Source organism: Saccopteryx leptura, chromosome 2 (genome assembly GCF_036850995.1).
Source record: "Saccopteryx leptura isolate mSacLep1 chromosome 2, mSacLep1_pri_phased_curated, whole genome shotgun sequence".
Lineage (NCBI taxonomy): Eukaryota > Metazoa > Chordata > Mammalia > Chiroptera > Emballonuridae > Saccopteryx > Saccopteryx leptura.
The window spans coordinates 133,323,383-133,348,116 of NC_089504.1; the positions used below are offsets into that span (position 1 = coordinate 133,323,383).

A 24,734-nucleotide genomic window follows, 5' to 3' on the forward strand; every position below is an offset into this window, starting at 1 on the left:
CCTTTGAACAGTGCTTCACAAGTTTTACACCATATGTCTATATTTTTACTTAATTTAGTCCTCACCACAGCTTTTTAGGAAAAGAAGAATAACATTAATAGCAATTTGATAGATGGGGTTAAGGCTCTGATCTGTCAGCCAGAGGCACAGCCAGAACTAAAATACCAACTCTTTATGTTCTTAGTTTAGTGCTATTTCTAGCACACCTCTGTGTCCACGATTTAATTTAGCAGTCTTTTTAATTAAAGTTTTCCCAGTTAAAGAGTACACAAGAAATTGTTACTGTCTTGTAAGGCTGCTTCTTCCCTTCCCCTCACTATCAAGGACAGCAGGATTTAAGGGTAAGTCACAAAACTTCTTATGCCTAATGCCACCACCACCCATTGCTAAGCATGTTTCCAGGGACCCTCAGAGCTCTGGCATTTTCGGAAAGTTAAGGCCTCTAACCTTAACTCTGTCTGATAGAGTTGAAAGAAGACCCACAGAGCTCTGTACACTTCTAGTGAGATCATTCTTCCACACACACCTCATCTACTCAAGCTCAGTCAACCTTTATACCTCACATCACCACGGACAAACTGGCTAAGAGAGCAGTCCCAAGAAGAGGGCTATAATTAGAACTGATTATCCAACCCTGCCTCCTGGGGGGTACTAATTCCAGCATGCCCTATATCTCTGCTTACAACACTCACCACAAGAATCCTCGGCCTCCAGATCATCCCAAATCAGAGATTCTTACCCTATTATAGTCCACTACGTTGCCTAATTCGAGTCAAACTCTAACCTCCAAAACAGCCTCTAACTCCTTTCACTGAGACCTCTGGAATTCAGGGTTTGTTACTAACAAAATCCTCTTGTTATAACTGAATGCTTGTGACCCCCTCCCCCAATTCATATGTTAAAACCTAACCCTCAATGTGAAGGTATTTCAAGGTGGGGCCTTCAAGAGGTGATTAAATCTTGGAGGCAAAGCCCTCACAAACGGGATTAGTGCCCCATAAAAGAGATTCCAGAGTCCCTTACCCCTTCCACCACTGTGAGAAGAAAGCAGGTTGTCACCAGAGACTGAATCTTTCAGCGCCTTGATCTTAGACTTCTCAACCTCCAGAACTGTGAGAATTAAATGGTCATTGTTTAGAAGACAACCAGTCTATAATATTTCATTAGAGCAACCTGAACAAATTAAGACACTCCTATATCCTTCAACTTCCTTTGATAGATGTTTCATTCACCTCCTTTATCTAACTGAAACCTGGCTATTCCTTGAGGTCTAGGCACACTTCCATTTCAGCCCTCTCTAGGGATGGCTATTTTTTCTCCTACAACTTACATATCAATGCTTTGCAAACATTAAGTTGCAACCCCCGATTAGTGTATAGTAAATAGAATGCTTTAAAAATGAAGAAATAGCCCTGGCCGGTTGGCTCAGCGGTAGAGCGTCGGCCTGGCATGCAGGGGACCAGGGTTCGATTCCCGGCCAGGGCACATAGGAGAAGCGCCCATTTGCTTCTCCACCCCTCCACTGCACTTTCCTCTCTGTCTCTCTCTTCCCCTCCCGCAGCCAAGGCTCCATTGGAGCTAAGATGGCCCAGGCACTGGGGATGGCTCGTTGGCCTCTGCCCCAGGCGCTAGAGTGGCTCTGGTCTAGGCAGAGCGACGCCCCGGAGGGGCAGAGCATCGCCCCCTGGTGGGCAGAGCGTCGCCCCTGGTGGGCGTGCTGGGTGGATCCCAGTCGGGCGCATGCGGGAGTCTGTCTGACTGTCTCTCCCAGTTTCCAGCTTCAGAAAAATACAAAAAAAAAAAAAAAAATAGATTAGAAAACATCAGCATATACTGCATGTAGTTGAGGTGCGCATTGTTTCTTGCAAGTTTTGTTTCAATTATATAAATGATTATGATTTGCTTGACATCACTTAGGTTTAGAAGCAGAATAAGTGTTCTCTTTGCTCTTCACTGCTGCCTCAGGTACCATTTCCCTCCTTCCACCCTAAATAATGTCCTGTTACTTTGAAGCACACGCTATCAAACCATTCCACATACTACCCTTCCTTGTTATTATCACCTACCATACTCCTTCCTGTTCATTCTTCTTCTTTCATTAAAGGCTCCTTCAATTAGCTTGCTATTTCATTCTCCATAATCCTATCATTTCTGGTGACTTTAGTACCCATGTGAACAACTCATCTCATGCCTTGAATTAAATTGCAAAAGTATGACTATTAAAATACTAAAATATTTTCACAGCTGCTGGTGCCTCCAGGGCCTTGCACCAATACTTTAAATTACATTCATTTTGATGGATCCATGCCATCCAATACTTTGAATACTATCTCACCTAACACCCTAACCCAGTGGTTCCCACTGGTGCACCCTAGATGATTTCTAGGTGTGCCCTATGATATTCCAGAGAAATATGTGCCTGTTGGGGACCAAAAAACCAATAGGGTTTTTGGAGTTTAGATTTTTGGGGGACTGAGGTGTGGGGAATTGGCTGTAAACTGATAGTCTGCCCAACCCCCCACCTCACTTGCCTGATTAGGTTGCAAAAGGCTGTTAAGCTGGGATGCTGGATTGTTTACACTACCCTCCATGTTCCCCAGAAAGACTGGAGGCAAGTTTCTTCTATCCTTTGTTTGGTGTAAAGTTAAGATGATATGTATGGTGGGGGTTTTCTGCACTCAACACAATTAAGAGTAAAAAGAGAGGAATTCTTCAATGTATTGATGAGGAAATTAGAGTTTGCCTTTCAAATATATGCCCAAACATTGAAGAAATTGCTAGGACACATCAGGCTCATGTTTCTCATAAACACAAGAATGAAAAAACTGAACACATTCACGCCAGGACCTGCTGAATTTACTAAATCTTACTAAGAATGTATCTATATATATAAAAAGATAACTTTTTGTCATTTTTAAATTTTTTAACCCCTCCTTTTTATGAATTCTAAAAAGCATAACTCAAAAAATGTAACATAAAAGTGTTTTTTAATGTCAGAATAAATTTAATATTGTCATTTATTTTATTTAATTACCATAAAAGCACGCTTGAACTTTATATTTTTCTTTAATATTTGACTTAATTATTATATTTCACAGAAATTTGTATTTAGTGTGCCTACAATTATTTGTAGGATTTTAAATGCGCCCCAACTTCAAAAAGTTTAAGAACCACTGCCCTAACCTCTCAGCTCCTTGACTTCCTCTTTAAATTATTTTTTCCACCACCACAGAAACTCACTCTCATGGTCCTAGCCTATGCCTAGTTATTACCACCCTCCTTATCTCTAGTTCAAGCACCCCACTCTGCTGCCTACGTCTTCATCTCACTCTGTTTCAACTACGCTGTCTACCTCACTGAGATTCAGGAATACATTTATCTTTTATCCCATCTTTCCATAGTCCATCATCCCACTTAAAGTCCTCTTTTTACCCATTATCCAGCTTTAATTCCTAGGTCTAATCATTTATTGAATTCTTACTATGTATCAAATTGTTTATTTACATTATCTCATTTACCTTCAAATCAACCCGACAAAGTAGGTATAATCACATTCATTTTATTAAATAAGAAACATTTATATATATAAATCTGCCCAATATTATAGAAGTAAAAAGTAGAGGTTTGACAATTTTAAATGTCTGAACCACTATTTTCTTAACCTTAAATTAGGGATAAAGATAATTTATCCCCTTGAGTTGTAAAGATCACATGTCCAAAAAGAACCACTCTGTACACTGAAAAGTGTTCTACAAATGTTAGTTATACTTATTAACTACTGACTAGGGGCCCTTATCATTTCTCTCTATAGGAGTCCTAAAGTGAGATTTCCCTCAACCTTCTTCTTTCCTTCATTGTTATGCACAAAAAGGATGCAGAAGTTTCCATTGCTCTGTTGGTAGAAAATTCATCTCTGATGCCAAGCTTCAAAACTTTGAAAGAAAGAAAAGTAGTGTTGTAAATGGTGGTTAGATTCTAATTAGCAATGGAAGGTGTGGTTTCATTATGGAGAAACGGGCTTTTATAAACCAAGCTGATCATTCATTGCAATCAGCAGAGTGATAAAGGAATTTGTATAACATAATCCCAATCTGATGAACATCTGCATTATACTTTCTAATTCAAACCACATCAAAGTAGGAGTTCAGAAATAAAGGAGCCAAGGCTGACAGGCAAGAGGCTGAATCTCTTAAGGTTTTTTGAAGTCCAGTAGAGAACATGGAACTTAAATGTCTGGGAGCTCCCCTGAGTCCAGGTGGAATACTACTGTGTCCCAAGGAACTTTGTTTTCCACATGCTAGAATCTGGCTATGGGCCCAGCTTGTCCCATTCTGTTGTTCTTAACTATTAACAGGCAGCCCTGGACCAAGAATGATATAATTAGAACAACCAGGTATATCACTTCCTTATAACACTAAATATAGTGACTCCTTATTACTTGACATGGCAAATAAAAACCCTTGACCCCACTATTCTAAACTTTCTATCAATTTCCCCATTTCATTTTTTTCTCTACTCTAGACAACCCCCAATTCTGTTCTTCATCCCATAGCATGCCATACCACATGTCCATTTCTACTCTCTGATTCTATGCAAGATGCTCTTCCTACATTTTGCCTTGACAGCTGATCTTGAAACAATTCTACCAGAAAGTGTTAAAAAGATAGAATCATCTGCTTACTATGCATTGCATATTTAATTAGTCCTCCTTGTAACATTCCGCAAGAGTTTGGACTTGTCCATATATTACTGTGAAAGGCAAGGTACCACTCTGGTGACTGTTGTGCCAGATTATAAATCTAAAGGCAGGGCTCAATTCCTAATTTTGCCTTTTGACTCACTTAATTCCAACGAACCCATGCTGAGATAATATCTACACCACAGAGTTCATAGATTGACAACTAAAGAGATGACACATTAGAAGCATGATATAAAGATATTTTACATTTTCCCCCAGTAATATTTAAGACAAGGTTCTAGCACAAAGTAGATGTTTATTATATATTAATAATAACTAATTATTATGCCATTAGGCCAAAGCTTATTTTGCCTCAGTTTTGTTTGTTTAGGATACAATCTCACACTGGTTTATTTCCCAAAGAAAAGGAGAGGAGGATGGGTCTATCTATCTATCTTACAGCTCTCCCCAAATATCCCTTTCAAGTAAAGTCATGTTTAGGTGCTTGGTTATGTTCAATTTAATATTGTGTGGCAGAGGCAATGCTAAATGTTCAACAAACTCCATTTCCTTTTCTACTAGGCACACACACTTTAATTCCCAGCCACCCCTGCAGTTAGGTCGGATCATGTGACCACACATCTGAATTCTGGCTAAAGGGGTAGGGTGAAAATGATGTATACCATTTCTAGGGCTGGCCTCTGATATCTGGTAGTCAACCACACCTATACTCCATTATCTGAGGCCTATACATTGGATGACTCCAAGGCAACAGGGGATGGCAGAGCAACAAGATAGAAGCAGCCTGGTCCTTCCATGATTGCAAGGAGCAGACACTCCACCCACTGGCCCCAACCAACTGGCTACACACTGTGACTTGTATGAAATGTAAGCCTTTATTGTGTTAAGCCACTGAGATACCAGTATTGTTAGCCTAACCCAATTAATATACCTTATATTTATCACTAGTGGTAACATAAATGAAAGGATCCCCAGACTTAGTTCCAGGACCTGAGACACAAATCCTGGTTTTACCATTCCCCCCATATATCCTGTGATCTGCTCTAGAATATACTTTATACCCTTTCCCAGCTGCAGTCGAGCACATTTTCCTCTTTCTTACTATGGAGCCCTTCCCACTCTTCTGCCTCAAGACTTCTGTGAGGTCTTCTCTGACCTCCCTCCCATACATGTTCACTTCTTTGCTCCTGGTGCAAAGTACATTCCTCCATTTTAACATCTAGGAAATTTTATTACAAATATTTATTGACTTGTGTTTCCACAGACAGTTCCTTTGGGCTCTTTGACTCCCGGCATTTAGTTATAGTGCCTGGCACATAGGAAAAAATAAAGATATATTAAAGGAATGATTGTCACTGAAGACTTTAAGTGAGTCGCATTTTTTTTAGGTCTATTAACATTTTACAGAATTGTGATGATGAAATAATGAATGTGATTTGCACATTATGCATTGATTCTAACGGCAATGTGTTTATTCTGTTTTCTAGGCCTTTCTCATCTTTTCCAGTCAAATTCATCTTAATGCTTCGAGGTAGCTCTGTCCAACAGAAATATAATGCAAGCCACATATGTAAAATTTAAACATTTTAGTAGCCACAAAAAAAGTTAAAATACGTAAACTACCTGAAACTAATACAAAATAATATTGAATGTAAACCACAACTGAAAGATAAAATAGGCCCCAGCCAGTAAGAGCATCTCTCGGAAATGCCAAGGCTGCGGGCTGGATCCCACACAGGTCCAGGCACACATGGAAAACCACCACCAACGCACAAGTAAGTGGAACTGATAGGGTATTGATATACAATAGTATACAATCAATAAGATAATCATATATATATATATATGATTGCTAGTGCACCATATATAACCTATTTTCTAGATTTTCTTTAGCACCCCCACCCAAGAATGCAGAACTACTGAAGCCGGATGTTACCATATCCCCTGAGATGACTGGCGCCCAAGAAGCAATAAAGACCGGGATTAGGTTGGAATGCCATGGAGAAGAAATTATGATTCCAGGAACTAGCCATCCTGCTTGATGACTCCTACAATGTCCGGAGCCAGCTAGCCTGCTTTATGACTAACTACATGCTCCCTATTGTACTAACCTCACCCGAAAAAGTATATAATCATCCCTCACAACTGAGATCATAAGGCAGGCTTTGGGCCAGGCTATGCCCCCTGTCTTCTCAAGTTGCAGGCAATCTTGATTAAAGACAACCGTTTCCCTCTCAGATTCAGCCTCTGCTTATTGGCTTTTGCCGCCGCAGGTGACCCGAAACCGTGTAGTACGGTAACAGAACAACCAAAACTGAATGCTTCTCCCCATTTGTTTAAAATCAATTAAAATTTTTTTTAAGTAAAATAAAATATATACTTGGGGCTCAAACTAAAAAAAAAAACCCACGTAAAATTAAGTTTCATAAATTTTAACCCAATTTTTCCAAAACACTGCTTATTAGCTATTTTACATTTTGTTAATTAAGTCCGCACGTCGACAGCTCAGCAGCCACACGTGACAAGGCTGCCGCAAGGCCCCCGGTCTCGGGAAAGTCAACCTGACCCTCCTCGTTCGGAATTAGCGACTCCTCCTTACTGCTCTCCCAAGCCCCCACCCTCGGTATCTTGAAACCTACAACGTCGGCTCCGGGAGGAATTCCAGGCTGGGGTCTCCCGAAATCGCTCTCACAGCGACTGTCTGGTCTATAACGGGCGGTTATTAAATGTCGAGGTAATTAATGAACCTGTGTGCGAAGAACCCGCGGGAGAAGGAGCGGCCGGGGCGGAACGCGGCCGGTCAGGGAGCGTGCGCGGACCAGCAGCCACCGCCGGCCGGGACCGACGCCTGGGCCCGCGGCGCCCCGGGGGGTGGCGGCCCCAGCCGGCGGCGGGCGTCCTCGTCCGCGGCCCCGGGGCCAGCAGCGCCCGAGCCGCGGCCCGCCCCTCCGACCCCCGCCGCGCCGCGGCCAAGCGCCGGAAGCGGGCGGGGATTTCCTGTGCCCGCCCCGCCGCGCCCGCCCGCCCGTCGTCCCCGCCTGTCCCCGGCTGCGCCGCCGCCGGCTCCGACGAAGCGGAGGGCGGAGGGGAGGGGCAGGCGGCGCCCAGGAGGGAGGCACCGGGCCGTAGGCCAAGCCGACCGGGGTGAGTGGGGCCGGGCGGGAGGGAGCCGCGGCTGGAGGCAGGGACGCCGGGCTTCCTGGGCGGCGGGTGGGGGCCCGGTCACCGTGCGGGTGGAGAAGAAAACCGACGCGGCCTCGGGGTCGCTGCCTTTCCCCAGGGTCGGCCCCACTGGCATTTTGCACCCCCCTCCAGGCGCCCTGTCTTCCTCGTCCCCATCGTCGCTGTCAGCCCTGCGGGTTCCTGCCGCTGTCACTCGCGCACGGGTTACCCCAGGGCTCCTTTCTCTCCACTTGCTCTTGCCCCGGTTATGGGAAACCTATTTTCTGCCCTCACTTCCCCTGCTCCAGCGCTGCCTCTCTCGGGTACTCTGAAATCTGACCCTCTCCAGGGGCACTGTGACAAGAAGGAGGGAAGAAGCAACCTTACTCCGGGGCAGGCGCCCATCCGCCCCACGCCCCACCGGGCAGGGCCGGGCTTCTCGGACCGAGCGCCCTCGGTGCCTGTGCCCTTGGGCTGCTCGTTTCAATACCGTGGCCCTTTCTCTGTCCAGCAGCACTAGCTGCATAAACTAACTTCTGCAGGTGCCTGTCCCCCATCCCGACCCCCAAATATGTGAGGAAAAGGAGGAAATGAAAGCTCTAGAGCCCGACTCCAGGAGGCCTGTGATATTCTGGGACCAGGAGAAACCAGATTGGGGCTGACACCTTCCAGGTGCTGGCTCTGAGGGAGCAAACATCTTAGGAAGTGCAGTCTGAGGACAAGTGCCTAACCCCTCCCTGCTGTGCTGAGATTTTTATTTATTTATTTATTTTTGCCAGTATTTCCACAGGTTTTCTGTCAGCTGCTGCCGGGGAGATGGAGCAAGTGGCTTTGAGACAGGTGTCCAGATATTTAGTTAGAGATAAAGCCCTGAGGGAGGAATTGTGAAGGGAGCTAGAGCACCAGAAAGACCACTGGTGAAGAGGCAGAATTGGTACTTTATTTGTTAAAAGTGAAGTGAATAGAGGGACCAGAATGCAGAGGAGAGAACTAAAATGGAAGTTTCTCTTTATTGCTTTATTGGGAATTTTCCTTTCTCATGAGAAGTCTCTGAAAAGGAAACCTTCCAAACTGGGAATTAGTCCAGGATGCTCCCGTGGGGCCCAAGGACTTCTTTGGACTTCTGAGATGAAAGGGGAATTTGTTTCCTTACTGTGCATTGAGCTTAGGGTTTCCACTTACTTCGTTTGTCAAAGGGAAATGGCAAGAACATAAACAACTTGATATCTTTCATTACCCATCCTGAGCTCCTGGGCTTTTGCAAATGTAATTGGGTAGATGTGAGTGAGCCAGAATAGTTACCCAGGTTCTGCCAAGGAGAAAGGGATTCTGTGCAGTCTCAGACTATGTCTGCCATAAGGCAGCAAGGTCCTATCACAACACAAGTGGGATCTGTCCTGGCTGCATAGCTCAGTTGGTAAAGAGTGTCATCCAGAAGTGCAGAGGTTGCCGATTTGATCCCCGGTCAGGGCACATACAGAAATAGATTGATGTTCCTCTCTCTCCACCCCCCCTTCGTCCCTTCTCTCTCTCCCTCCCTTTCCCCCTCACTCTCCCTCTTTCTCCCCCTGTCTTCCTCCCTCTCCCTCCCTCCCTCTCCCCCTCACTCTCCCATTCCCCTCCCCCACTCCCTCCTTCTCCCCTTCCCTCTCTCCCTCTCTCCCTCTCTTCCTCTCTCTCCGTCTTCTACCCTCTCTCCCTCCCTCCCTCTCCCCCTCACTCTCCCTCTCTCTCCCCATCTTCCTCCCTCCCTCTCATCCTCCCTCTCTCTTTCCCCCTCTCTCCCCTACTCCCTCCCTCTCTCCCTTTCCCTCTCTTTCCCTCTCTCTCCCTCTCTTCCCCTCTCTCTCCCCCTCTTTCCCTTTCTCTCCTCCTTTCTCCCCCTGCCCCTTCCCCCTCCCTCCCTCCCTCTCCCCCTCTCTTTCCCTCCCTCTCCCCTTCTTTCTCCCTCCCTCTCCCCCTTTCTCTCCCTCTTCCTCTCTCACTAAAATCAATAAATTAAAAAGAAAAGATGTCCAGAGAAAAGAAGAGCTCACAAAGACAGCCCTGTGCACTGCCAGATTATTATTAAGAAATTTTAAAATCTAACTTAAAACTTCTTCTTTTGCAATCAAAAGAGGAGATAGAAAACATCTTTTTATTCATTGGTAGTGTCATTCATCAGCCTTCTTCCTTAGGCAAGATGAAACTTAGGCAAGATGTCTGTCATTTTTAACTTTTCCCCAATGGTCATATTTTCCATGAAGAAACAAAAGTGTTCTTGACACAAATACACCCTTTGGCTGGGATTTCTACCTATAGTAATCATTTCATTCTAAACTAATCACTAAGGATGGAATTTGTACCAGAAAATATTGCATGATTGCATCCATTTTTGTTGAATGCAAGTCTTTGTGCATTCCTTCCTGCATGTTTCCAGATTGCTTACTTTACTATATTTTCAGTGGTTGGAATTAATGGATAGCTTTTGAATTTCCAGGAGTGTTCCTTTCTTTTTTTTTTTTTAATGAAGCTCTTTGAGCCTTCAGGAATATTCTAGTTCTACCATGAGGTTCCCAAAATAACCAATAGTGACTTTGCTTTGTAGCACCTGTTCATTACTTAGCTCCTGCAAGAAGCTTGGCTCAAGCTCTCAGTTGATTGGAATATATCAAGCCTTTATAGTTCATCTTCCATCAAGCTCCTCATATCCAGTTGGATCTTTTATCCCTTGGCTGTTCTCCCTAACTCCCTTGGGAATATCAGTCCTTTCCATTTTCATGGGAACAGCTGATATGAATTTGTTCCAGGTCACAATTTGGGTTTGCAGCAAACATGCTTTCAGAACAGACAGCATCCCTGGGGACAGGATGGGAGTCAATGAATGTCCAGCTGGATGGAGCAGAGCCCCAGGTGGAAAGGGGAAGCTCAGAAGAGGGGCCGTGGAGAATAGCACCAGGGCCATTGGAACACCTGTGCTGTGACCTTGAAGAAGAGCCACAGTCCCTTCAGGAAAAGGGTGAGAGCCTGGAGGGTGTGTGTGGGTAGCACTGTGCAAAGAGTAGTCTCCTAATCTCTGTTCTTTTTTTGTTATTATTTTATTAGGAAATTAACTTTAACAGGGTGACATTGATAAATGAGAGTACATAGGTTTCAGGTAAACATCTCTATAGCATTTGAATTGTTGATTATGTTGTATACCCATCACCCAAAGTCAAATCATTTTCTTTCACCTTATATTTTTCCCTTCTTACACCCTTCCCCCTCACCCACAACCCTCTCCCTTGGTAACCACTTCACTTTTATCTATGTCCATGAATCTCAGTTTTATATGCCACCTATGTATGAAATCATACAGTTCTTAGCTTTTTGTAATTTACTTATTTTACTCAGTATAATGTTCTCAAGGTCCATCCATGTTGTCATAAATGTCATTATGTCATCATTCCTTATGGCTGAGTAGTATTCTATTGTATATATGTACCACATCTTCTTTATCCAATCCTCTGTTGAGGGACAATTTGGTTGTTTCCATGTCTTGGCCCCTGTGAATAATGCTGCGATGAACATGGGGGTGCATGTTTCTTTACATACCACTGTTTTTGAGTTTTTTGGGTAGATACCCAGTTGAGGGATTGCTGGGTCATATGGTAATTCCATTCTTAATTTTTTGAGGAGCCACCATACTTTCTTCCATAATGGTTGTACTAATTTGAATTCCCACCAGTAGTGAATAAGGGTTTCTTTTTCTCCACAGCCTCTCCAACACTTGTTATTACCTGTCTTGTTGATAATAGCCGATCTAACAGGTGTGAGGTGGTATCTCACTGTAGTTTTGATTTGCGGTTCTCACATAGCTAGTAAAGATGAGCATCTTATTATCTGTTAAACATTTGTATGTCCTTTCGGGAGAAGTGTCTGTTCAAGTCCTTCCTCTCCCCATTTTTTAACTGGATTGTTTGCTTGTTTGTTGCTGAGCTTTTTGAGTGCTTTATATATTTTGTATATTAACCCCTTATCGGAGCTGTTGTTTGCAAATATCTCCCATTTAGTTGGCTGCCTGTTTGTTTTGTTGTCAGTTTCTTTTGCTGTGCAGAAGCTTTTTAGTTTGATATAGTCCCATTCATTTCTTTTTGCTTTTACCTCCCTTGCCTTTGGGGTCAAGTTCATAAATTATTCTCTATGGTCAAGGTCCATGAGCTTAGTACTTATGTTTTCTTCTATGTAATTTATTGTTTTGGTTCTTATATTTAGGTCGTTGATACATTTTGAATTAATTTTTGTGCATGGGGACAAACTGTAGTCAAGTTTCATTCTTTTGCACATGGCTTTCCAGTTTTCCTAGCACCATTTATTGAAGAGGCTCTCTTTTCTCTATTGTGTTTTTTTGGCTCCTTTGTCAAAGATGATTTTCTGGGCTCTCGATTCTGTTCCATCGATCTGTATGTCTGTTTTTCTGCCAATACTATGCAGTTTTGATTATCGTGGTTCTATAGTATAATTTGAAATCATGTAGTGTGATACCTCCAGCTTCATCCTTTTTCCTCAGGATTGCTTTGGCTATTTAGGATTTCTTATGGTTCCATACAAACCTGGTAATTTTTTGTTCTATTTCTTTTAAAAAAATGACATTGGGATTCTGATGAGGATTGCATTAAATTTGTATATTGCTTTGGATAATATGACCATTTTAATTATGTTGATTCTTCTAATCCATGAACATGGAATATTTTTCCATTTCATTGTCTTTTTAAATTTCTTTCAATAATATTTTGTAGTTTTCAGTATATATGTCCTTCACATCTTTTGTTTATTTCTAGGTGTTTATTTTTTTGTTGTGGTTGTAGGTGTAAAAGGAATTGTCTTTTTGAGTTCATTTTCCAAAGTTTCATTGTTAACATATAGAAAAGCAATAGACTTTTGTATATTGATTTTGTATCCTGTGACTTCACTGTATTGGTTTATTGTTTCTAATAGTTTTTTGGTGGAGTCTTTGGGGTTTTCTATATACAGGATCACGTCGTCTGCAAAAAGTGATATTTTTACTTCTTCTTTCCCAATATAGATGCCTTTTATTTCTTTTTCTTGCCTGATCACTCTGGTTAAAACTTTCAGAACTATATTGAATAAGAGTGGAGAGAGTGGGCAGCTTCATCTTGTTCCTAATTTTAGAGAAAAAGCCTTCATTTTTTCACCATTTAGTATGATTTTAGTTGATGATTTGTTATATATGGTCTTTATTATGGTGAAGTACTTTCCTTCAATTCCTATTTTATTGTTTTAAACATGAAGGGATGTTGTATTTTATCAAATGCCTTTTTTGCATCTTTTGATAAGATCATATGATTTTTGTTTTTTGTTTTGTTGATGTGTATTATGTTGATCAATTTTTATATGTTGAACCATTCTTGTACTCCTGAAATGAATTCCACTTGATCATGATGCATTATTTTTTTAATGTGTTGTTGTATTTTATTTGCTAGTATTTTGTTTAGGATTTTTGCATCTGTATTCATTGGAGATATTGGTCTGTTGTTTTCTTTTTTTTGTGTTGTCCTTGCCAGGTTTTTGTATAAGGGTTATGTTGGCTTCATAAAATGTATTAGGGAGTATTGCTGCTTCTTTTATTTTTTTGGAAGACTTTGAGAAGGAGAGGTACCAAATCTTTTTTGAATGTTTTATAGAATTCACTAGTGTAGCCATCTGGTCCTGGACTTTTTTTTTTTTTTTTATAGGGACAGAGAGAAAGTCAGATTGAGTGATAGACAGGGACAGAAAGACTGGAATGGAGAGAGATGAGAAGCATCAATCATCAGTTTCTCGTTGCAACACCATAGTTGTTCATTGATTGCTTTCTCATATGTGCCATGACCGCGGGCCTTCAGCAGACTGAGTAACCCCTTGCTCGAGCCAGTGACCTTGGGTCCAAGCTGGTGAGCTTTTTGCTCAAACCAGATGAGCCCACGCTCAAGCTGGCAACCTCGGGGTCTCGAACCTGGGTCCTTTCGCATCCCAGTCCGACGCTCTATCCACTGCGCCACCACCTGGTCAGGCAGACTTTTGTTTTTTGGGAGGTTTTTGATAGTTGTTTCTATTTCCTCCCTGCTTATAGGTCTATTTATGTTTTCCACTTCTTTATGACTCAGTCTACGAAGATTGTATAGTTCTAGGAATTTATTCATTTCCTCTAGGTTGTTGAATTTGGTGGCATATAATCTTTCATAATATTCTACTATGACCCTTTGTATATCTATGATGTCTGTGGTAATTTCTCCTCTTTCATTTTGGGTTTTGTTTATATGAGTCCTTCCTCTTTTTTCCTTAATGAATCTAGCCAGTGGTTTGTCGATTTTATTGATCTTCCCAAAGAACCAGTTCTTTGTTGTATTAATTTTTTTCTATAATTTTTTTGTTCTCTATTTCATTTAGTTCTGCTCTAATTTTTACTATTTTCTTTCTTCTGCTGACCTTGGGTTGCCTTTGTTCTTCTTTTTCTAGTTCCTTAAGATGTAATGGTAGGTTGTTTACTTGGGATCTCTCTTGTTTCTTTATAGAAGCCTATATGGATATAACTTCCCTCTTATTACTGCTTTTGCTACATCCCAGACATTTTGATATATCATGTTGTCATTTTCATTTGTCTGTATATATCTTTTAATCTCTGCTTTTAAGTCTTCTTTGGCCCAGTCATTTATTAGAAGTATGTTGTTTAATTTCCATTTTTGTGGGTTTCTTTACTTCCTTTTTACAATTGAATTCTAATTTCAAAGTCTTACGGTCAGAAAATATGCTTGGTATAATTTCAGTCTTCCTGAATTTGTTGATGTTAGTTTTGTGGTCCAGCATATGGTCTATCTTTGAGATTGTTCCATGCACATTGGAGAAGAATGTATAATCTAATGTTTTGGTATGAAATGTCCTTAAATGTCTATTATGTCCATTTGGTCCAGTGTATCATTTAAGGTTGATATTTCTTTATTGATTTTCTGTTTGGATGTCTATCTAAAGCCATTAGTGGTGTGTTGAAACCTCCAAGTATGATTGTGTTTTTGTCTGCTTCTATTTTTAGATCAGTGCATATATATTAAGAAGTGTTACATCTTCTTGTTACAGTGTCCCCTTTATCATTATGAAATGTTCATCTTTGTTTCTGGTTACCTTTGTTGTCTTGAAGTCAGCATTGTCATATATGAATATGGCTACACCTGCTTTTCTTTGGAAATTATTTGCTTGGAGAATCGTTTTCCAACCTTTCATTTTGAATCTACTTTTGTCCTTGCAGCTTAGATGTATCTCTTGAAGGCAGTATGTGGATTTTGCATTTTGATCCAATCTGCAACTCTGTGCCTCTTTATTGGTGAGTTCAGTCCTTTTACATTTAGGGTAATTATTGACACTTGAGGATTTCCTATAGCCATTTCCTGTTTTGTTTTCTGGTAGCTCTGTACCTTGTTTGGTTCTTCTCTTTTCTATTTCTGTCAGTTGTTTTTGTTTGGTGGTATTCCACACTTCTTTCCCCTGTTTCTTTTTTTTTTTTTTTAAGCTGTGTGTTTTAGTAGTAGCTTTTTCATGGGTGGTTACCATTAGGTTATTAAGAGAAAAATGTTCATATGTACAAGAGTCCTTTGCCTTATGAGTGTTTCCTCACTCCATCCTCCTTTGCTACTGCCGATCTTTATTCTCTCCCCTTTTATGTTATTGTTGTCACAAATTATCCTTGTTTTTATTGTGACATTTTTGGAGCTTTTACTTGTAGTTTTGATTTGTTTTTTTCTTTGTGTCTGGTTGAATAACCCCCAGCTTTTTTATGCCTGTAAAAGTTTTTATTTCTCCTTCATATTTGATGAATAACTTTGATGGATATAGTATTCTTAGCTGGTAATTCCTCTCTTTCAGTACTTTGAATGTTTGGGTCCACTCTCTTCTGGCTTGTAGAGTTTCTGCTGAGAAGTCTGATGATAACCCAGTGGACTTTCCTTTATAGGTTATGTTCTTCTTTTCCCTAGCTGCCTTGAGGATTCTTTCTTTGTCATTGATTTTTTTATGATATGCCTTGAAGTAAGTCTGCTCGGGTTGCATTAACTTGGCGTTCTGTTTGCTTCTTGGAATCAAGGCTCTAACTCTTTTCCATAGACTTGGGAAATTCTCATCAATTATAATTTATATAGGCTCTTCACTCCCTTCTCTCTCCTCTTCTTCTGATATACCCATTATTCTTATATTGCTCTTAATGATAGAGTCAGACAATTCTTGTAGAGCTCTCTCATTTTTTTAATTCATGAGTCTCTCTCTCCTTTTCTCTCTGTAGCATCTCTAATTGCCTGTCTTCAATATCACTGATTCTTCCCTCTATCTTACTTGTTCTATTAGCTAAACTTGCTGTCTTAGTCTTCAATTCATGTATTGAGTTCTTCATCTGTTTTTAAAGTTTCAGTCTCCTTGGTGAGGTATTTGTTTTGTTCATTAATTTGTTTTCTGAGCTCATTAAGTTGCCTATAGGTGTCTTCTTGCATCTCGTTGAGTATTTTCAGAACTTCAGGGGTTTTTTTGTTTGTTTGTTTTTTGTATTTTTCTGAAGTTGGAAATGGGGAGACAGTCAGACAGACTCCCGCATGTGCCCAACCGGGATCCACCCGGCATGCCCACCAGTGGGCGATACTCTGCCCATCTGAGGCATCACTCTGTTGCAACCAGAGCCATTCTAGCGCCTGAGGCAGAGGCCATGGGGCCACCCCCAGCGTCCAGGCCAACTTTGCTCCAATGGAGCCTTGGCTGCGGGAGGGGAAGAGAAAGACAGAGAGGAAGGAGAGGGGGAGGGGTGGAGAAGCAGATGGGTGCTTCTCCTGTGTGCCCTGGCCGGGAGTCAAACCCGGGACTCCTGCACACCAGGCCGACGCTCTACCACTGAGCCAACCGGCCAGGGCAGAACTTCAGTTTTCAATTCTTTATCATTTTACTCCAAGGTTTCCATGTGATTGAGATTTTTTTCTGGAGATTTTTCATTTTCTTTCTGAACTACCTATCTGTCTTATGTATTCATGGTATTCAATTTCTTCTTCCTTGATGACATTTGAGAGTGGTATTGTTAAGAATCCTAACCAAAAAACTACTAAAAAAAATGAAAAATTAAAAAATACAATAAAAAAGAAAAATTTTAAAAATTATTACAAGAAGAAAAACCACCAAAATGATGGAAAACAAACAAACAAACAAACAAAAAAACCCACAAAAAATTAAGAATAAAAAATATAAAAATTAAAGAAAATAAAATTCAATAGAGAAAAAAAGAATAAGGAAAACTAAGTTTTGGTTTTGAGTTTTCTTTCAGTAGATGTTGCTGTATTGCAAGTTTTAGTTCTGTGAAGTTCCTGGGCTGTGCTCTGCTGAGATGTTGCTGTCTCAATGATCTAGGTGGGGCTGCAGTCGCATTGGTGGATGGGATGTGTTGTGAGGGCTTTATGACTTTGGCTTTACAGCTCAACTTTCAGCTTTACAGCTCTAGCAGTGGTCATCTCAGGCCTCTGGGCATTCCTCCCCATGTCTCAAAAGACCCAGGGGACCAGATGCAAGCACCTCTGTTCTTCAGGGGAGAGAATGGCTCTGAAGAGCTAGCTGTGGGGTTTGTCTCTGCTACTCTCAGTACTGCAGAGTGAGGGGAGGCGGGCTCTGGGAGGCTGGGGCCACACTTGAGCTTTCTCTGTCTCTGCCGAGTGCAGGCTGCAGGCAGCCTGCAGAAACACTGGCTGTGACCCTGCGCTCTGGCTACTTTGATTTATCTCCCCCTGTGCCCCTCTATCTCACTGCTCTTCTTGGCAGAAAGAGACCCAGTCACTCCAGTGTTCCTCTTTGTACCCCTCAGACAAAATCCAGAGAGCCCAAGCTTCCCTCCTCCCTGTAGTTCAGCAGAGAAAAAAAATACCCAGTCACTCCAGGTTTGTCTCCTCTCCTCTCCAAAGCCCACTGTGAATGCATTTTATCTTCTTCCTGCCTTTTCAACCCATCCCACCTTTAGTCCATTTGGTGCATGGATCTTTCAGGCACACACTTGTGAGCCCAGCTGGGGTTCCTTTGCTGTGTTCTAGTTGTTCAGTTTGTTGAAATTTCAAGGGGACAGATCACACTGCCATTACTCTGAGGTCATCCTATAATCTCTGTTCTAAAAGTAGAGTTAAAAATCCCCAAACTGCCATGGACTGAACAGCATAATCAATACAGAACTAGTCCATTCTTTCTTGGCCCTGGTCACAGGACTATAAGGAGCTCCTGGACTCTGTAAGGCTCATAACTGGGCTTCTCCCATTTCTTACATAACCACCTCTTTCTCATGCTGCAAGTTCATCTTAGTGGTATTGAATGTGGGAGATTAAGGAAGTGACAGCAACACTGATTACTGTTGGAGAACATACCCAGCAAGGTACACTTTACAAGATGAAAATTACATTCAAATAATATAAATTCAAACCACAGCTAGACTAGTAGAGATGGATGACAGAAGAGCTCTACTAATAACCACTCAGTACCCTTATAAAACATTTTGATTGAATGTTTATTCTACTATATTTCTGTATTTGAATTTTACCAGTGGGCCTAGATATGGGATAAACTGTGACCCTTATGCTCCTCTAAAATGGGGCCCAGGCTCTTACTGGAAAAGGATGGATGTATACCTCTTAACAGTCCCTTTCTCCCTCACCAGCTCAATCGGCTCCCTGGGTTCCTGCCATTCCCCAGGAGGGGAGCACTGGAGATTGGGAGATGGCAGCTGCACTTCTTGCAGCTGGATCACAGGTAAGCTGTGTGCTTCCTTTGGTCTCTCCCAAGGTCTCCTCACCACTGCCTTTCTATAGCCTTAGCATCATTCCACGATTTGTTATTTCACATGGTCACTAATAATAAGTTCATCTTATAACTGAACAGATTCTATTCCTTTCTGAGAGGCTCACAATACTCTTTAAGAAATAAATGGAGGCAAGAAAAGGAGAGGAGATTTCCTAGAAGTTAGGGTTTTTGGGTGTGTGTTTTATTTTAATAGACTGCTATGCTATCCACAGGGTGATTTTAAGAACTAATTAATTAATGTCTTTTAAGAAACAAACCTGTGAATATTAGGAAAAGTGAACCTGAAGGAGGTTTGAGAGAGCATCAAGTAGACAGGATTGGGTGGATGATAGAGCATTTATGGAAAATGGCAGAAAGAGTTAAGGCACTATGTAAGACCATAATGCTAATAAATGGCAGAGCTAAGAGTTATTTGGCTCCAGAATCTGAATTGCTAAATACCGTACAATGCTGCCTCAGAAGATAGGCTATGGCATGCTGGCAGGCATCATGGAGAATGTTTTATTTATATCATTTTGTGCTGATAGAAAATGAATGGTCAAGTGGAGGAAGGAGGAAATAGTATACAATTTCTTCAACTGAAATAATAAGGCCGGTGAGAAGAGACTGGGCAGATAGCTATAGCTAAACAGAGGGTGTAAGGAGCTTCTGGTGTCTCTGACTTCTGGTCCCCTTTGGGAATCTCCTCTAGAGACACTCTCCTCACTCACTCACTGACCAAAACCTTTACCTTTCTCCTCATTTCCCTTTCACCAAACTGTGTGCCTTACCCAGGAACCTCTGGGCAAGTCTAGATATTTTCTTGCCCTCTGTCTTCTACTACCCCAGCCTTTTATATTGGGATCACATTTTCCTTAAGGAACAGCTGGTGACAGATGATGCTGCATTTTGTTTCAGGGCCTGGTAACCATCAAGGATGTGTCACTGTGCTTCTCTCAGGAGGAGTGGCGGAGCCTGGACCCTTCTCAGACAGACTTTTATGGAGAATACGTCATGCAGGAAAACTGTGGGATAGTGGTCTCTCTAAGTAAGCATGGCCTTCCCAGCCACTGAAAGATTGTAGTCTGGGAAGATGGGGCTGGGGCTGTTGGATAGTGTCTATCTCGGGTTCTTGCTGTATCAGGGAATCTATCCTCCCACCAGAGAAAGAGCACTAGGACTAATCCAAAGAGAACGGAAGTGAGGTGTCATTTTTTTTTTTTTGAAAAGACAACAGCAGAATAATGCTGAATTATGGAGAAGAGAACTTCAGGCTCTTTTTGGTTGTGAATCAGCAGGTTCTTTCAAAGCAGAGAGAAGGACATCTAAGAGATGGAGCCAAGTGCTTGGAAACTCAGAAACCATCAGGGAAAGATGGGAGTGCGGGGGATGGGGACAGCTGTATTACAGCTAATTAACCCTTTGAGTAGTACAAATGTTCATGTATGTCCTTGTGCCTCCTGACCATCCAGAGTACAATCGTACAAAAATTTTTATTTTAAAATGTGTAAGGCAACATTAAAAAAAGGCAAATGTATGTTCTTCTTTCTCCATAAATTGGTTATCAAACAGGCATGATTTAAAGTTAATAAAACTGTAACTGGAACTAATTTTATTTTATTTTATTTTATTTTACAGAGACAGAGAGAGGGATAGACAGGGACAGACAGACAGGAATGGAGAGATGAGAAGCATCAATCATTAGTTTTTCATACCTTAATTGTTTATTGATTGCCTTCTCATACATGCCTTGACCGCAGGCCTTCAGCAGACTGAGTAACCCCTTGCTCGAGCCAGCGACCTTGGGCTCAAGCTGGTGAGCTTTGCTCAAACCAGATGAGCCCGTGCTCAAGCTGGTGACCTCGGGGTCTCGAACCTGGGTCTTCCGCATCCCAGTCCGACGCTCTATCCACTGCGCCACCGCCCTGTCAGGCTAATTTTATTTTTTGGAAAAAAAAAAAAAAATCCCAGGGGTCAGCGATATGAAAAAAACTCTCTACTCAAAGGGTTAAATGAATTTATGACCAGAAAGGAACACACACGTTGGGGAAGAGAGTGTGATTTTTCTAGAAAAAAGAAGGATTTAAGAAATGGGAGGGCTTAGGGAGGAACAGGCCTGTATTTGGCCTTCTTTTATCTAGAGTTCCAATAAATAATATAAGAAACAGCTTTTCTTTTTTTTCCCCCAGAAATATAGAACAACTGTTATACTAATTGACACCCCTTATTTCCCTTCCCCATGGGCAGGATTTCCAATTCCCAAACTGGACATGCTTTCTCAACTAGAAGGAGGAGAAGAACAGTGGGTCCCTGACTCGCAGGATGTAGAGGAGAGGGACATCCTGAGAGTCACATACACAGGTAAGAACCTGCAGTGGACTTTCAACCATGGTTTTCACCCCCTTGGAATGTCATCATTACATGTCCCTCTAATCCAGGGGTCTCAAACTCGCGGCCCGCCCACCAATTTTGTGTGGCCCGCAGACTGGCCTGCAGACTAATCCACGAAGTTTGATTAGTCTGCGGGCCGCACAAAATTGATGGGTGGGCCGCGAGTTTGAGACCCCTGCATCCCTCCTCTGCCTCAGAGAATTCGTAGAATTGAAAGGTTTAGAGGCCTTTCTCTTCAAAAGCAAGACAGTATAGCAAAATGATTTAGAGCAGTGGTTTTCAACCTTTTTATACCTGGAGACTGGTGAAAATAGGTGAACTATTTCAGGGACTGCTAAGGCAGAAATCACCCTGAGCATAAGCAAATTCAACTAAGATCACTGGGTCTATAACCTTCACACGACATCAGGGTGACTAACTCTTTCACAGACTGGCACAACATTTCTGGCAGACCAGTCCATGGACTGGCGGTTGAAAAAGCACTGGTTTAGAGACAACCTTGCTGGAGCCAAACTTTGAATTCAGGACCATACCTATGGGACCTTGGAAAAGTAATTAACCTCTCTTTGGGTTCCTCATCTGTAAATTATTGTGAAATTTAAATATGTTAACAGAGTAGAACACTACCAGGTACATAATAAGTACTCAATAAACATTAGTTGTTGTGATGTTGATGTTGTTGGTGTTCAGCTTCCCACCTATTCCAGAAATGCCTTCCCCAGTGTCTAGTACTGCGGACAGGTGGCCAGCCAGCCAGTGATGATTGCAACACATTCCTAACTCTCTCCATTTATGCTTGGCAAGAAGATGATGATTAATAGTAAAAAATAGTGGTAAATAAATAGTCATAATAGTATAGACCACTTACTAAGTGTTACTATGTGCAACTACCATGGTATGTAATAACATCTATGTTATAATCATTTCCATTTTTCAGAAAAAGAAATGAAGGCTAACAGAAATTACATAGGAAAGCTGAGATTCAAAATTAGGTTGTCTGTCTCCTAAACCTAGGCTTTTAACTTCTACACCTCTCACACTGTCGTGTAGAACATTAAAATCTGTTCTCTCAGTCCTTTTTGGGTAAGGTGTAGGCCCTAACAGACATCATAAACCTTACCTGTGACTTGGGTCCTGAGGTACTCTGGTGACTCCCCTCTTGGGGCTGGTATTTTCTCTTTTGTACAGGAGATGGAAGTGAACATGAGGGGGATACCCCTGAACTAGAAGCAGAACCTCCCAGAATGTTATCTAGTGTGTCTGAAGATACTGTTCTCTGGAATCCGGAGCAGGATGAAAGATGGGATCCCATGCCCAGAGGCTCCAGAGGAATGCTTCTGGGCCCACCTTTTCTACAGGAAGATAGCTTCTCAAGCCTTCTGTGTAGCACAGAGATGGATTCCCTGTTAAGACCACACACATGCCCCCAGTGTGGAAAACAGTTTGTGTGGGGCTCCCACCTTGCCAGGCACCAGCAAACTCACACTGGGGAGAGGCCCTACAGCTGCCTCAAGTGTGAGAAGAGCTTTGGGCGAAGACATCATCTGATCCGGCACCAGAAAACCCACCTACATGAAAAGCCCAGCAGATGCTCTGAGTGTGGCAAGAATTTCCGATGCAACTCCCATCTGGCCAGCCACCAGAGAGTGCATGCAGAAGGCAAATCCTGCAAGGGCCAAGAGGTTGGAGAGAGCCCTGGGGCTAGGAAACGGCAGCGTGCCCCACCGGTGCCAAAGTGCCACGTGTGCACTGAGTGTGGAAAGAGCTTTGGCCGACGGCACCACCTGGTGAGACACTGGCTGACTCACACCGGAGAGAAGCCGTTCCAGTGCCCCCGCTGTGAGAAGAGCTTTGGTCGTAAACATCACCTGGACAGGCACCTGCTGACCCACCAGGGACAAAGTCCCCGGAGCAGCTGGGACAGAGGGACATCTGTCTTTTGAAATCTGTTTCTGATGTAGCTGTGGTCACATCTATCAGCTGGTGCTACCAGGAGTCTCTGCCAAAGCTGTCCCTCTTCTGCCCTCAGTGGCCAGGATCATGAGTCCTGGCCGTATTCAATAAGATGAGGTTTCAACATTGGCCAGAGCATTTCTTACCAGTTCTGTGAGATACATAATATAGTTCTTTGGGCAAAACTTTTGGGAAACAGCACTTACTACACAGCTGATATTCAGCCTGAGCCCATTCTCAAGGGTACTGTGGTACCAGCAGTTTATGGCTCAGGTCCATTCTGATTGACTGGAGCCTATGCCATACCATTTGTTAAATATTTTTATGTTATATACTGTAACTGTTATATTCTCTCTCTCTCTGTGTATATATATGTATGTATGTGTGTGTATATCTGTGTATGTGTGTATATGTATATATGTGTATATATATAGAGAAAGAGAAGGACAATGTTGGCATATTAAAGGCTCTGAAAATTTATGTAATGAAGCAAATTGTTAAGCCTCTTAATGCAGCATTTCTTAAATGTATTTGACCTCAGTATTCTATCTCACATCCCACAGAACTGGTAACTCCATGAAACATTCTGGTGAAAACTGGGTTAGAGTACAGAGAAAACAGGAAGGAGCCTCCATTTTTGCCCAAATGGAAGCTGAGGGGCAGATCTCCTTCCTGTGGGTCCATCACCTGTACCCCCGTCATTCAAATATACATGCCCCACTTCTCACCCCACCTGCCGAAAAATAGAAACAATAGCCTTTTCACCCCTTATTCCTGCTCCCTTTTTCCTGCACATACATATATCCAGCTGAGAGACCATACTACCATGCTTAGAGATGGACTTTAAACCCCTAAGTAAGCCAGTCTCACACAGAAGAAAAAAACTATTCCCTTGGACAGTCCTCTTTCTCTTGACTGTGTCTTTATGTGTCTATGTGTATCTGTGTGCAGGGTCTTTGAAGAGAGCATGCAAAGTAAAAACTGTAAAAGCTAGATTTTCTAGGGGCTGTGTTCTGGTGATGAGGGTAGTGGGGATTATATGGGTTTTTTGTTTTGTTTCAAGATAGGAAGTAAACTGATCAATTAAAGGAGCCCTAGTGGAAAGGGTTAAGTGATGGGTTATGTTGTGGGAGTTGACGTATAAAGCCTTCTTCAATGTCACTGATATCAAGACACCTGGATATATATATCTGGGTCTGAATTTCTGGACCATGGATTTATTTTTTATTTTTTATTTTGCTTGGGTGGAGAGAGAAAGACATCCTCAGTGAGGTAAGCTGGTTATTGTTGATTTCAAGCAAGATGCATATAGATGCTTTGTGCTGAGTGTGTTTTTTTGTTTTTTGTCTTAAGTGCTGGGAAATGAGGGCAGGAATCAGTGCTTACAGATTGTTGTCGTTACTCTTTTTTTTTTTTTTTTTTTTTTTTTTCATTTTTTTTTCTGAAGCTGGAAACGGGGAGAGACAGTCAGACAGACTCCCGCATGCGCCCGACCGGGATCCACCCGGCACGCCCACCATGGGGCGACGCTCTGCCCACCAGGGGGCGATGCTCTGCCCATCCTGGGCGTCGCCATATTGCGACCAGAGCCACTCTAGCGCCTGGGGCAGAGGCTACAGAGCCATCCCCAGCGCCCGGGCCATCTTTGCTCCCATGGAGCCTTGGCTGCGGGAGGGGAAGAGAGAGACAGAGAGGAAAGCGCGGCAGAGGGGTGGAGAAGCAAATGGGCGCT

The 24,734-nt window shown here is 42.3% G+C and overlaps 1 protein-coding gene and 1 long non-coding RNA gene across 3 annotated transcripts in view; one reads left to right on the forward strand and one right to left on the reverse strand.

The window, feature by feature from the left end:
• LOC136394948 (uncharacterized) overlaps positions 1-7,596 on the reverse strand; it is a 22,279-nt gene extending 14,683 nt beyond the window's left edge. Inside the window, exon 1 of the long non-coding RNA XR_010749252.1 lies at positions 7,447-7,596. This is a non-coding gene — a long non-coding RNA (uncharacterized lncRNA). The remainder of the gene's footprint in view (positions 1-7,446) is intronic.
• Positions 7,181-24,410, forward strand: ZNF641 (zinc finger protein 641). 2 transcript variants are annotated; one of them, XM_066368830.1, is made up of 6 exons: positions 7,181-7,433; positions 10,651-10,859; positions 18,537-18,628; positions 19,577-19,706; positions 20,906-21,019; positions 22,238-24,410. In XM_066368830.1, exons 1-6 carry the CDS (start codon positions 7,426-7,428, stop codon positions 22,990-22,992), a joined length of 1,308 nt encoding a protein of 435 aa, XP_066224927.1. In that variant the 5' UTR covers positions 7,181-7,425; the 3' UTR covers positions 22,993-24,410. The 2 variants fall into 2 exon arrangements, with proteins under 2 accessions (XP_066224927.1, XP_066224928.1); XM_066368831.1 differs by lacking the exon at positions 7,181-7,433 and adding an exon at positions 7,729-7,843.
• The last annotated feature ends 324 nt before the right edge of the window (positions 24,411-24,734 follow it).